At 42.7% G+C, this 15,196-nt stretch overlaps 1 protein-coding gene across 5 annotated transcripts in view; it reads right to left on the reverse strand.

Annotated features, from left to right (window-relative positions):
- Fam13c (family with sequence similarity 13, member C) overlaps window positions 1-15,196 on the reverse strand; it is a 106,281-nt gene that overhangs the window by 31,876 nt on the left and 59,209 nt on the right. For 4 of the 5 annotated variants that reach the window (XM_005385922.2, XM_005385920.2, XM_005385919.2 and 1 more), the window contains one exon: window positions 2,324-2,408. In XM_005385922.2, the coding sequence (XP_005385979.1) occupies window positions 2,324-2,408 (85 nt within the window). Of the gene's footprint in view, window positions 1-2,323; window positions 2,409-3,140; window positions 3,233-15,196 lie in introns of those variants that run through there. The other variant, XM_005385924.2, reaches the window with a different exon arrangement.

Consider the following 15,196-nt stretch of genomic DNA (forward strand, 5'->3'; position numbering starts at 1 on the left):
ACCTATGGAAATGGCATCAATTTGTATTTATGAATGTTTGCTATCAACAGTTAGTTGGAAGTAGACTATACCCAGATACTATTCTAAAAATCACTTTGCGAACTTTGGTCTTTGTTATGGCCTCAACAACTAACAACTGATTATATATATGGAAGACTCGGTGCTAAATACTAGACCTTAAGAGAGACAAAACTTTTCAAATTACTGTAATCTTCTATGTGCTTAAGGCCATCTATGCTAATCTTTTGCAATCATCATGTCATCAGGGACTTACTCACCCACAAAAAATCCTACAGTGCCAAAATACTCAAAGATCACTTGGGAAGTCCATTTAGAAGCCCCAAGTGAAGAACTGCTGATTTAAGCTTAAATTTCTTCCTCCTGAGTGACACATGGATTAGAAAATGTACAGCAGTCCTATGAGAGTACCTCTTAGAAGCCAGTGAGACCAAACCATCCCATAATTTAAATCATGAAGGCATTTTACAAATGCCTGTCACTCTGATAATATATGTTCCTTGCCAAACAAAGAGAATGTCACTGAACATATCTAGTATTCTAGAGCCTTCTAGAGTCTTATATTCTAGATTCTCCTACAAGAACTCTGGGATACCTCATATTTATCCACAGTTTCAGAAATTCAGCACCCAATCCACAAACCTCCTCTGTAATAAGCCTTCTGCCAACTTCTGTAATTTGTTGCTTAACATGGAATGTATTTCTAGCTTCTTTGCATGAGCAACCCCTACATAAACCCAATATTTATTTCTATTTCACAAGGAATGTTAATAAGTTTGTTCAAACTTCTATTCATCCAGAATGAGAAAATGCAAAGCTATTCTTGACATCTGGAAGTAAAAGTCATGATTTTATTATTTTTAAAAAGAGAAAATAAATCTATACCCAACATGCAACAAATATTGAACACTGTTTGCTGGATCCTTATACAGCTAACCAAAAACCTCAGATAACTCAAGGGTTAATTTCTATTTGGCCTGAGACTTCTTTATGTGCTTTGTATGCTGTTTGTTTGGAAGTGGTGGGGTACAGAGCTGTGGGGGAGAAAAAGGCTGCTAATAATCTAACATAAATCCCTAATCCCTCACATCCTTAACTGAGCTTCTGCCCAGTTTTCCTTGCATCTCCTCCAAACATACTGGCTACCAGAGCAGGAGAGCTCTCCAGGCAACAGGCACTGCCAACCGGCCAACAATGTACGCCCGTATGGAAATATGTTACCACTTACCAGCAATGCTACCTAGGCCTCAGAGTCTTTCCGGAGAGTAGGAGTACTTCAGAGGTCACTTTAAGGATTTAGCATAATACATATAAAGGGCCTAAAAGGCCTGGAGCATTGAAAGTTTTAAGTCATAAGAGTATAACCTGCTCTTAGTAGCTCCTGTTAGCCACTATTATTAAAAGTATACATTCCAACACTGGAGATGACTGTCTCATCAGCTTAGACCACTTGTTTTAACACCAGTGTCTTAAGTGCATTGTTGCTAATGGTACTGCAACAAATCACCTCTTAAATCTCTTTCTCCAGCTCCTAGAGATAAGGAGCACTTGTGAAACAGCTCACCTAAGCCAGTTTCTACTCTCTATCCAGAAAGCAGTCTGCCAGCCTCTGATCGACTGGTATTAAGAAACACAAGCTTCACTCTCCTTTCTACTCATGTAAATTAGTGTTTCTTTCCTTTCTAAGTCTTCCTGGGAGCGTTAATTTGCCTTCTGTTAGTCAGTCTACCATCCCCAGGATTACCACTAGAAAGACTAACAGAAAACACACTCGCATTTTACTTTTTGACATGGACATCAGTGTAAAAGTATATTGAGACAGAATAAAGATACAGGATCAGAGGGAGGCAGTGGGGGAACACTCACCTCTCCTTTGCCAGAATTGGGGGACCAATTTACAGGCAGTAACAGCAGACAGAGTAGCACTGCTGAAACTCCCTCATCCCTCAATACCTCCGAAATATCATGAGTTTCAGGACAGCACAGAGTATGCAGATCCAAGGGTACAGAATAACACAGCACTCCTTTCTTGCAGGAGAATGAATAGGAATACTGAAGACAAGAAGTTGTGGCTGGTGCTCTCACCTGACACTCATTTATAGAAGTCTTACTCTTGGCCCCAGCCAGAGAGACCTGTTACAGCAAATCCTGATTCCTTCTACTCCCTCCCCATCCCCCTGAGCAACACTTGGGCTTTCACACTGCACCATTTTCCTCCCTCAAGGGTGCAGGCAGACGATGAAACAGCCAGAGGCTGAACTATCCGGAGTGTACAGCATGGGCCTCCCCAGAGCCTGCCTCTCACCTGCAGAATCTGCTCCATCAGCTGGCACACTCTGGCTCGACACTGCGGCTGGGTCCTTGACTTCACGCACATGGACAGCTTCTTCCTGGTTTGTCAAGAATGCAGAGCACAAGTCAGATTCAAGGGCTTGAAGCTTCAGCAAGGAATTCTGCCAGCAAAAGCAAAACATCAGGCCAGCTAAGTAGATGCCTAGCACAGAACAGTGGTCGGCAGCTCCCACCGGCACTTTTCCCCAGCGCCAGAAAGGAAGAGGGTCGTGGCTGCAGCTGCCTCTGGAAAGAAGCTGGTTGTGCCTGAATCAGAAGCAGATTATTCCACATGCAGCCTCAGTTTCTGCCTCATTTAAATCCCAACGTGTATGGATTATCTGTGACACATGGGACTGGTGATTTCATCAGCAAGAGACGCTGCATCTGGAGAACCAATCTAGAAAGGTGTCTGCTTTCCAAGTGCTGAGGCTTTACGCTTTGCAAGTGCTTCATTTATTGTGCTGACATCAGGAGCCGATGACATTAGGCCCCTCCCAGGCTACCATTCATAAAAGCCACCGTCCCTCCAATGCAAAGACTGCAGCAAACCGCAGTGCACAAAGAGTTACTGCTGCAGAGGCCGCCTGGCATCTGGGAGGGGCTTGTGGGCTCCATAGCCATGCTGCCTGTGCCTGTCTTCTAAAGTTACTTTCCTCAGATGGGATGGCTGTGGCTGCCTTGTATCGAGATCCGGGGAAGCAACCCCGCTCCCTTAGCCACGGAGGGAGAAGCACTTTGTCTTTCACAGCCCCCAACACAACCTCCTGCCCACTTCTTTCATTACTCACTTTAAATTTCCCCCATGTTCTCAGTAAGAACAAGTCGTACTGACTGACGCACAGCATCTGCCATGATGCAGATGCTCAGCAAATTGACTTCCCCGGCCAGGTGAGAATGAGTCACCCCTGAGGCCAGGGCTGGGCAATGCCACCTCACAATGGAAAAGCCGTGTGGGTCTCAGAAGCTCTTCCATCCGCTCGGCTCCAGCTCTGGCAAGCGTGGGCAAGGGGAGCAGAACAACTGGTCCTTCTCCTACTGTCTTCCTTTACCACACATCCTGTCCCTCTCCGTGACCAACTCCCCACACCGGGCACCCGACTCCACAGCGCTGCCCCAGCTGCACAGACACTTCATTTTCTCCACCTTTGTGCCCCACTGAACACACACACACACACACACTCATGTCCAAACTCCTACACCCTTACGTCCTACTCCATATATACCCTAACCCCAAAACACCCTCTTGCCCAAACTCTACCCTCTTCCCTACCCCTCATACCCTACCCCATAAATGTTCTCATATTCAACTTCCACATATTCTCACATCCTATTACACACAGACACCACACACACACCACTCATGCCAGCCGCCACACTCTTCATCCTGTTCCACACATACACCTGTTCTTGAGTGCCCTGCATTCCCGCCTATACCTCCTACATGCTTAGTACCTTCCCACCCAACACCTCTACCCCATACATAACCTCACACCTTATCTCATTTAAACGACTCCTATAACAACTCCTTAGAGCCAACTCCCTCCTCCCACACAATACACACACACACACACACACACACACACTCACTTATCCATTCTGTGGATGTAATGTGTGAACTTATAACTGCTCGCTGAGTGATGTTTTGAATCTGTTGTGGCTCAGCCTTTCTGAAAGCAGCAGCGTCTTAGCCAACTCAGGACCCGCCCCCCTCTGCTGCGCCTGGATATGGGCAGCATCTGACACAAACCTTGTCAGGCCTCAGAGACTGCTGCCTGAGAGGCACAGCTCAATAAAGTACTTGCCATAGACTGGGACATTCCAATGGCATCCTCCTTTCTGGGATGTTTTCCCAGCAGCTGAGTGTGGGAGCAAGAGTTAGAGGTTACTGACAGGAGGTGCGGCAGGAGCAAGGGCAGCATGTTTCTGGATGGATTTGTGGGTTAGTAAAGAGTTAATAACCACCTGGCAGGTAAAAAGAACAATTTAAGGCCAGCTTCTCCCTGCAGGGCCTCAAAATGTAGACCTCTGAAAAACAACAAAACCACCCTGAGGACTCAGAAACATGCCATGGGAATGTGATACACTGAAGCCACTATGGAAGGATCACACAGCAGGCCCTGAAAATATTAAAAGTAGAATTATCACATAATCCACGAATTCCATTGCTGAATATGTACCCAAAAGAATTAAAAGTGGGGACATGGACCATCATTTGTGCACTGACATGCATAGCATTTCAACAGCCAGGAGGTGCATCATGGACTGAATTCTGTCATTGTACCATTCATGTGTCCTAGCTCTACCCTCCAGTGAGGAGGCATTTGGAGACAGGAACTTTAACACGGTGAGTACAGTTACATAAGGCCACAGTCGTGGGGACCTACTACAGTATGACTGCTGTCCTTCCAGAAGAAGAAGACCTCAGGAATGCCCACACAGATAGAAGGCCTGGGAGGACCCTACCAGAACACAACTGTTAGCAAGTACCAGAGAGACTGACACTGCCAGCACCCATCTCCTAAGAGAGATGCCCCAGGAGAAACTAACACCAGGGGCATTGTGATCTTAGACTCCAGCTTTCAGACCTGTGAGAAAATACACTACTGTCTGAGCCACCTAGTGTGTGGTATTATGTTATGGTGGCCTTTGCTAACTAATACAAAGTGGAAGCAACCCAGCATCCATACAGATGAGTAGATAAACAAATTGTGTTATACAAACACAGGGAATATTACTCAGCATTAAAAATGGAAAGAAATTCTGAATTTGCTATGACAAGGAGACCGTTATGCTACATGCCTTAAGCCAGTCACAAAAGGATAAACTATAATTTCACTTAAGTAAGATATTTAAAGTGGTAAAATTCTTAAAGACAGAACGTAGAATGGGAATTCTCAAAGGCTGGTGGTAGTGGGAGGGTCGAGAGTTACTGTTTCATGGGTACAGAGTTTCAATCTTGAGACGGTGGAGATGGTTGCACAGCAGTGTGATTGTGCCTAAAGGCATGAACTTAAAAGTAGCTAAAATGGCAAATTTTACATTGTATATATTTTGCAATAATTATTTTCAAAAGAACAATAAGTCAAAGGGAGTAGCTATTTATCTTTCATTTTTTAAAAAATGTATGCTACCAGCAGCCTTTTTTTTAATGTATGGTACTAGTAACCCTTAAGGGCTCTTTTCTACAAAGTGAAAGAGTACACGGCTCTCCGGGTCCCATGGAAGCAGAGCGGGTGATGCCTCTGCTATGTACCATGTCTGACTCTGGGCAGGCATCCTGGCTATCCCAGCCCTTGAATTTTTATCTGTAAAAAGAGGCAGAAATAACCTTTACCGTGGCCCCTGCTGGGAGAGCTTTTCTATGACAGAACAAGGCAGGCATGGGAAGCACTTTGCAGCACACTAGCATGTGGCACACACTGCAGGCCCAGACTCTGGTCAGGAGAACCCGAAAACCCCAGAGGCCTCTGAGAAGAGCTCGGGCCACGTGGGAGGCCGCACTCCACATCGACTCTGAGGGAGGCCTGACCTCATCTCTCTGCCTGCTGGGGTCTTACGTCTGCATATGCAGAAAGAACCACAGGTTAGATGACTTCTAAATCCCGTTCCAACTTGAACAGAGGAAAAAATAAATGCAAATATGTACTGAGGACGGATACATAGAATCTGGCCCCCAGTGAGTATTTGGACAGTGTCTGCAGAGCTAACGCAGGGGTTCACGCAATAGAAATAAACAACACAGGATTTCACTGCACAAGAGTACAGTAAACTTCAGAACCAGTTTTCTGGGTGCCTGCAGGGGGTGAGGGATAATGCCGTGACCCTATAATGGCTACAAATATTAACCAGCTGTTCTTCTCCATCTGTCTCTGCTACTTTCTCCCTTGTACTAATCTGAGCAAGTGTCTGAGTATCACAGGAGATCTACTTGCTCGGCTGCTTTATTCCCCTCTGAGGTACCAGATAGAACAAAGCTTAACGGAAAAGGAGAGAGAAGATGAGGATCCCAAGAGACAAGAAGATCTCCAAGTAGAAGGAAAAACAACAGCTATAAATAGAGGGCAAGAAGGCAGAATTTGTCCTAATCTTGTCCTATAAATAGAGGGCAAGAAGGCAGAATTTGTCCTAATCTTGTCCTAATCTTGTACTGTCCAATTATCAAAGGAAAACCTGCCACTCAGAACAACAGGACACTCCTAAGTCCAGCTGAATTGAGGGTGTGGCCTTGGACCCCTTGCATGGGATGGGGCCATAAGGGATACACACCTCCTCATGACCAAGGAACCCAGGTCAAGGGGATGGGGACTGACCTATGAGCAATCAATGCCACTGTCACATCAATGTCTTTCCAGTAGAAAAAGGAGACACCCAGCTTGACCTATCAGGGCGGGCTCTGAGCCACCCCAAGAAGGCCCACAGGCAGCTCATATGACATACAGGATTTGTGCCCCACCTGCAGACATAATGGCACAGTGCAGCTCCCACTGCACTGTGGGATGTTTGTGTACAAAGATATGAGACTGACATTGGCCCCCTTCTTACGAGGTTTCAATCTACCCTTCCTATTTTCATAGGGCTATGAATGAAACGGTGACTTCAGGAAGTTACGAACTTTCCCTACTCAATGATGCCTGATTTAGTGACCTTTACTGCAAGAACACACTTTCCCCTGTACAGCAGAACAGTAACTCCACGTGGTCAGAGTACCCTCTTAAGCCAGCTCTGCCCTCATAGGATTTATCCTCCCTGCAGGTGTGCTGCCTCCAGCCAGGCACTCAAGGCCAGCCTGCTAGTGCCTTCCCAGGTCTATACCCAAAGTCTGTGCAGATGGATGCCTTGAATCTGCAGGAAACTGAGTATGGGCTAAGCGATCCTCTAAAAAACTCCAACCGCTTCTTTCTCCAGCCATCTCACCTGGTTAAGAAAGAAGCCAGAGAGAAGTTTGTGAACCCTACATGTGGTTTTCTAAATACTAATTTTCCTTTGTTATGCAATGGAGAATATGGATCTTGTTTTGGAAAATACTCATTTTCTCTTCTCTACAATTACTCAGGTCCCACTGCAGTTGAGTTGGGATAGAGAACACCCACACAGGCTGGATGGTTCAAAACTATTTCTGACTGCCTTTGTCTGCAGTTCACCAGCTGCAGAGCAGGGGCAACTCACACGTAGTGTCTATGAAGTTTCTAAGAGTGCCCCTCTCCCATCCCTTTATCCTTCCAAGAACTGTACACAGATACTGTGTAGTGATATGAAGCAAATCTAATAGGCAATCTGCTCAGAATTGGTGATAAACTGACTCCCCAAACACTTACCACTGTTATTGCCTCAGTTTTCTTGTTCTTTGAGTATAAACTTCCATTAACCCCCAACATACACGCACCCACAAACACACAGTACCCTTCCTTTATATCTGTTGATTTACCTCTCCCTGCACCCAGCTCGTCAGGCCCGCAGGTCCTATTTGGTGTAGTACTTCTGGTACAATTTCATGAAATTAGCATGCCAATTCTGACTTCCTTATCTAACTAAAGAGGATCTCCCTAATTTTTCTGTTAGCATCTTATTTCTTTCCTAACACACTACAGTATGTAATTTTATTTATTCTCTACTCGCTCATGGTTCTTACAGCTCCATAGGCACTGGACCTATGCCTCCCTTAGTCACTGCTGTATCTGAGCACATTGTGTAGAACAAAAGCCAGTCAATAAAAAAGTTTGCCATTATTGACTAGTGTTATTTTTTTGCACCCTTTATCTGAAATTGAATACCCTTTGGGTATTCCATTTCAATGCTTAGGGACCTTCCTGCTGCCCTGATTTAGAAAATTTCAAGCACTGAAATAATCACTGAGAAGTTTATAAAAGGTGTACATTCCCACGCAGGGACCACTCCCAAAGATTCTGACTCAGTAGGTCTTGGGAAGAATCCTTTGATGCAAGAGGACTGTGGTGGATTGACAACTGGTGGTCAGCTTGTAACCCCTAGCTGAAGTGAGTCAGCATGGTACTGGGTATGGGGGACCCACCTGAAGATTGTTGCCAGCAGCCTGAGAGGCAGAACTGGAGAGGAAGCCGTTTAGAGGCTGTTGGAAGCTGGTAGAAGCTGTTCGAAGCTGTTGGGAAGCTGTTAGGGAGCTGTTGCGGAGCTGTTAGGGAGCTGCTGGTTCTCTTGGGCTATTCTGCTGGAGGACCTTGTCATGCTGGCTTTCCTGATGAACTTGACTATTCTCATCAGAGGAGCAGTCAGGACCTTGTTGTTGCTGAGAATGGCTACGGTTCACTTTAGGGGAGCTCTGGGCCTCACTTTGAGCAGCGCTTCCTGGCTTCAGAGGGGAAGATGGTGCCCTGCTCAGTCTCCTGAAGAAGCTTGTCCCATTGGTTTCCTGATGGGAGCTCGGCTTCCCTCATCATCAGAGGAGCTCGGGACCTCACTGTTGCTGAGGATGGCTGTGGTATTTTTCCAGGAAGCTCTGATTCTTACTTTGAGCATCGCTTCCTGGCTCCAGTGCAGATCCCTCAGCCTGCTAGCACAGATCCTTCACCCTGATGGCACAGACATTTCTAGCTTCCATCACTGACCCCTTCCCAGCACAGATCCGTGAAACAGGCCTGCATGAGACATTGTTATAGGCTCTAGGCCTCCAGTTGGACTCATAGGAGGCATTGTTATGGGCTCTAGGTCTTCAGCTGGACTCATGCAGGACATTGCTGTGGGATCTAAGTCCTCAGGTGGATTCTTTGATCTTTAGTGTGTTGACAGATTTCCTGCACTCTCTTGTATATGATTCTTCAGGTGGCTATTATAAATAACCTTATAAAGTATGTGTCCTGCATTATATTATTCCCCTTGCAAACCCCCAAACTACCACAAGGACCCAGGTCCACGCTTTGAGTAATACTGCCCTATTATCTGGGGCCTTGGCCCACTCTGAATGCTATGTTGGTTGCCTGCTTAGCTACACCTGCACCAGGGACAATAGCTTTTCCTTGAGCCTCAGGCTTCTGCCATTCACTGCCCTCTCACCAGGAGAGAGCAATAAGTGAATAAATCGAGAGCCTGATGCCCATGGCAGGAAGTATAAAGTGGTCAGAATCAAGACAGAGTTAACTTAGAAACTCCTGCCCTTGGATTCGGGATGTCAAACAAAATGGGACTTCCTCCAATGTTAAGGGCTATAAGAAAAAGTCCATTGTATCCTTTTCCTAGAGACACTGGGCTGTTGACAAATCCCTCTGGGGACCGTATGGCTTACATGCCAGCATACTTCACAGCATGACACAGCTCAGCCTAGCACATCCTACCTTCCCTTTGTGCTGATGCTTAGCCCTTACTTTCCTGTGCTTATTGTCAGAGAACCAGCTGTTCACTTCAAAGAGTTCTTTTTTTTTTTTTTTCTGGTACTGGGGATCGAACTCATGACCTTGCGCTTGCCAGGCAGGCACTGTGCCGCTGAGCTAAATCCCCAGCCCCAAAGAGTTCATTATTGACGAAAGGATTGCACACACACCTTTTTATACAAGGACAACCTAGCCATAACATGTGATAATGCAAACCACATAGTCTTTTGGCTGAGAGGTCAGCCAAAAGACTTCAGCCTGGAAAGGGAGAGTCCTGTGCTTACTCTCACTTCATTGTAATATCCTTGCTATGTTTGCCTTCCTGAATAAATGATAAAAAACAAGATGTTTAGGAGAGAATAATACAGCTTTGTAATCTCATATGTACTATTAATTGGAACTGAGCTTTTTCTAGATGAGGCATTGATTTTTGTTCTAAAAATAGAACAGATTTCATTTGCAGCACATGGAGTGCCCCTGAATGGTTTCTCACTGCAGTTGCTAGTACTCAGCTATCCACAAGTACAGGTGTTAAGATGGATATACTCCCTAGCAAAGGTTTCTTTTCTTTCTGAATGGTAATTATATTTCATGGAGTGAACTCCACGAAGGCATTCTGTGTACTTATCACATGGTTACTCCTTTGTGGTTGTTTTTGTTCCATTTTCCTTCAGCCCTGAAAAATATTCTGCTTGAAAACTGAGCAGTAGGAAGTGAGTGCAGTAGAGGCCCAATGGGTCTTTATTCTAGCTCATTCTGTGCCACCGGGCATCTCTCCTACCTGAATCCCTACAGAGGGATTTGTCAACAGCCCAGTGTCTCTAGGAAAAGGATACAATGGACTTTTTCTTATAGCCCTTAACATTGGAGGAAGTCCCATTTTGTTTGACATCCAGAATCCAAGGGCAGGAGTTTCTAAGTTAACTCTGTCTTGATTCTGACCACTTTATACTTCCTGCCATGGGCACATGGCCCTTTACTGTTTCTGACGACACTACCTTAACACCTTCACTTTCTAAATTCCAGTGTTTACAGGAAATCAATAGCTCTTCTCCTAGAAATCATAAAATCACATGCTACATGAAATAAATGATGTAGTTATGTCCTTAAAGATGACAGGTCACACTGGATAGTGTTAGCTACTTCCTTAAATACTAATATTTTATTAGAAAATAAGAAATTTCCACTTTTTCTGCCTGAAAACTTGAGTTTTATAGGCCTATAAGAGCCAACAAATCCTAAAAAGGGCAAAATGTGACAATGCTAGGAAAGTCAGGGTCTAAGATATTACATTTACAATGGATATGTGTCATCACAAGCCTCTGAAGAGTAGGACTTACAAAATTTATTCTTCTACTGGGCTCCCAACTCCCCACACCTACAGCTGGGTACACATTTGCTTCTCAAAAAATACTGATGAAAGAATTACTGATTAGAAAAAATATTCAAAATGTTGCAGGCAAAATTTCATCCGGAGATCAGCAGTAATATTTTTCAAAAGTTAGTAATGGCAAGGGCTATGGAATATGTATGTGAAAAGCTGTCAGCTTTATGTTTCATCAAGGAAGACCACATGGAAAACAAATCAACTTCTCCTGGTCATTTCATCAAAAAATTTTAAAAACAAAGTCTAAATTAAGAGTTGTTCATAGACATTAGCTTAATGAAAAGCTCACTTTGTCTACTGTTATTGTGTATCCTTTTGCTACAAAGCAGTGAGAACCACAAAATAGGCTGATTCTTGGAGCCATGACCTAGATATGTGCCATTCCAGCCTTCTAGAGGAAAGTAAGAAATTTGTAATGAAGGAGGGTGCAATAGGAAAAAGGATGGAGATGCCATACTAGGGGGAAAAGCAGGGACCCCTGGGGGAAAGCTGGTGTGGAGTAGGGGAGATAGGAAAGGTTGGAAAGCAGAAGACAAGCAAAGGTGAATTGGCTCTAGCAAGTCTTACCACAACTGCTCTGTTCTACCCAATACCTCTGACGTTTCTCCAACTTAATTCTCAAAGAGGGAAGAAAATGGGCAGCCACTGGCATTGCTCTAACTTTTCCACCAACATCATTCTAAGGGTACCACTGAGGATGATAAACCTGATTTCCCTGGAAGCCAGGTTTGATAGTTGCCTCTAAATAATAGGGCAGAAAAAAATCAGACCTGGAGGTAATTCAGAGTTTCTTTTCTGTGCAGTACCTTCACTGGGAGTGAGAAATAGAGCTCACACAATGACTGTGCTAGCTACAGGATGTCCTTGTTGGCACTGACAACAAAAGATGGCTAAAAGCAAATGAATCATAGAACACTTCCAGCTGAGGAAGAAACCTTGATAGGGGAGCAAGGTCACTATCTCAAGCCCAAAAACCATACCTGAAAAATGTCAAATGGCACCCTGCAGTGGTCCAGCAGAGAGGAAAATTACTTTGGAGATCTCACTCTCAGAGACCAGGATTCAATTACCCACTTTCTGAGAACACTCCCAGCTTCAAAATGGGAAATATGGCCACTGTTTAGCCAATCATCCATGCCAAACTCCAAAGTCAGTGACTTATTAAGTGCTAATATTGTGTAGGCAAGATAGCACACCTATATCTTCCTCTCTGAGTAACTACCAGGAGGACAATAATACACAGTGTCTCAACTATTGTAACTGCCCTAATAACCTGTTTTGAAACTTGGTCTCATTGTTATATTTATCTTTTTTTTTTTAAAGGAAAGAACAATTGGTATGGGGGAAAGGAGAAAAGAAGGAAGGCAGATATATATATATATATATATATATATATATATATATATATGAAATAGCTAAGATAATTGTACAAATTTCTATTGGTTTATTGAAAGGAACTGTTAAGTTGATCAATCTTGCATACCTATATCTGGTAATGTAAACAACTACTTCGAAGATAACAATATGTAGTATAACAACCATTCTATCACGTTTTGAAATTCTGTATTTTTTTTGTTTGTTTTCTCTTTAAAATAAAATTTTTAAAAAATGGGCAAAAGCCAGATAAATGAGACTCAAATATAGGACTTTCTAGATCTTTCTTGTTTTACAGTTAGAAAGAAGGAAAGATTCTCATTCTACTCCATGGTAGGCAGACCCTATAGATGATCTCCAAGATTCCTGTATCTTAGTTATTCAGTCAAACACTAATATAGGTTCTGCTATGAAGGGACTTTGCAGATCTAATTAATTGGTAAATCATCTAACCAAAGTTACAGAAAGTGTTTGGATAAGCCTGATCTGATCAGGTGAGCTCTTTTTAAAAGGGAGTTTCTTCCAACTGGTAGCTGAAAAGGTCATCAAGGAGAGTTGATACGTAAGAAGGCTTTGGTGTGCTGTTACTGATTCAAAGATAAAGGGGGCCATCTAAGCAGAACAGCCTCTAGAAGTTGAGAATTACCCAACTGACAAGAAGCAAGGGATCAGAGAGCACAGTTCTACATCTACAAGGAGCTAGATTGATGCAAAAACCGGAATGAGCTTGAATGCAGAGTTTTGTTCAGATCCTCCACGTAAGAACCCATCCTCATCCTGAACAATGCCCTGATTTCTGTTTTCTGAGATGGTGAGCACAGGATCCCATTGACTTCATCCCAATTTCTGACACACATAACTGTGAGCAATACATGGATGTTTAAAGCCTGTAAGCTTTTGGTAATTTGTTACACAATAATAGAAAATTCATGTACACTAAAATTACCTAGTATAAGAACAATGTGTTATAAAGGGGCTGACCAAAGAGAGAAAGCCAATATAGAAAAAAGAGTCTTTCATTCCTGGGTCTAGCCATATATGGAGCCTGGGGCTAGCCCTAACTTTCAGGTGTGTTATTAAAATCTTGGTTTTAGTACAGCAAGGTTGATCTATCAGTCACACAGAAAGAATTCCAGATATATATCTTTTCAAAAATCCTAAATCCATCCTGAATAAAGGCCCAATTTTATAGACTGGGTTTGCATGTAAATAGAAAAACACAGCTACCTGTTCCTGCTAAAATAATATGACTGGCCCAGCTCAGGTATGTCAGAGGCCTAAGGAAGACTCTGATGGACCATTTTCTCAAATTTAGAACAGGGTGAAATACATTCTAATTAAAACAATAAATATAGCACTTATCCATATTTGTGGGTTTCATACCCATGGATTCAACCAACCACAGATCAAAACTATGAAAGAAAAACTGTGTCTCTACTGAATCAGTACAGAATTGTTTTGCTATATTAGCAATAGAATTTAATATTTACACAGCATTTACTTTGTATTAGATATTCAAAATGAACCAGAAATGATTTAAACTATTAGGAGGATGTGCATAAATTATATTCTAATACTATGCCATTTTATATAAGGGACTTGGGAACCTATAGATTTTAGTATCTGTAAGAGATCCTGGAAGCCATTTCCCTTGGATACCAAGGATGACATTCTCCATCATGTTGAGGTCAGATATAGCTTGATACCAAAGTATCTACATGATAAACTATGGACGGTAAATAACAGTCAAGTCCTTCCATGAGGACACACACAGACATAAAAGCATAAATAGACTCAAAGCGGACAATGCAAACATGCGAATTTTTGTTCTATTTTAACAAAATTTAAGTATTAAAAGATTATTCACAGACTTTAAAGAGGAAAAAGAAATCTTTAATATTGATGATAAAAAATATTGATGAGCTATTATAACTAATATGATACAATAAATAAGGGGTAGTCATGTATGTGAAGAAGAGATTGCCTTTTCACATTGATTTTGGTAAAGAAATGATCTTGTATGCTGCTGAATACAAACAGATGCTACCTTTGTATAATGAGTATAAACATTACACATTAAAGGTTAAGCTTGTTATTGACATCAGATCATCATGAAGCAGTTGTTTCATTCTAACAATTTATTACCTTTTTCTCATGACATAGGCTCTTCCAGAAAATTTTAATGAAACTATTAACAGGTATGTCTTCTTATCATAGGATCTCAGTCAACACACTGTACAGCACAAGAGTGAATTGAGTTTCACGTTGCCATCTGATCTTTCTGTAGTTCTTCAACAACAAAAGTGGCAGCATAACATACAAATCTAAAAATCCACCCACTATTTTTAATAAAGTCACAATGACCAAGGAGCCACTGAAATGTAACACATCTGTGGGATGTCCTCTAAGGTCAATTAACAACAAAAATTCTTAGATTCTATTCTATAAATGCAAAGAGGACCCATAACAGAGAGTACTCACAATAAAGTTGCAGAATGTGCTCTTCATGAAAGAGATGTTATCCCTTAGCCCTAAGCACTCATAAAAAGAGAACAACACAGCATCACAGAGCTTGTGACTGCTCACTTCTTTCAGACATAAGAGGTGTGATCAAAAGGTGTGGTGAAGGCTTAAATTAAAAAAATTATGACCGTAAGTGACACATTGCTATTATTCCCCCTGCCTTTGAACACACTTATCCCATTGTTCTTGCTACTTTATGGATGACATTCAGCAGCAGCAA

The sequence above is a fragment of the Chinchilla lanigera genome, unplaced genomic scaffold, assembly GCF_000276665.1.
Source record: "Chinchilla lanigera isolate Chin_1 unplaced genomic scaffold, ChiLan1.0 scaffold00024, whole genome shotgun sequence".
Classification (NCBI taxonomy): domain Eukaryota; kingdom Metazoa; phylum Chordata; class Mammalia; order Rodentia; family Chinchillidae; genus Chinchilla; species Chinchilla lanigera.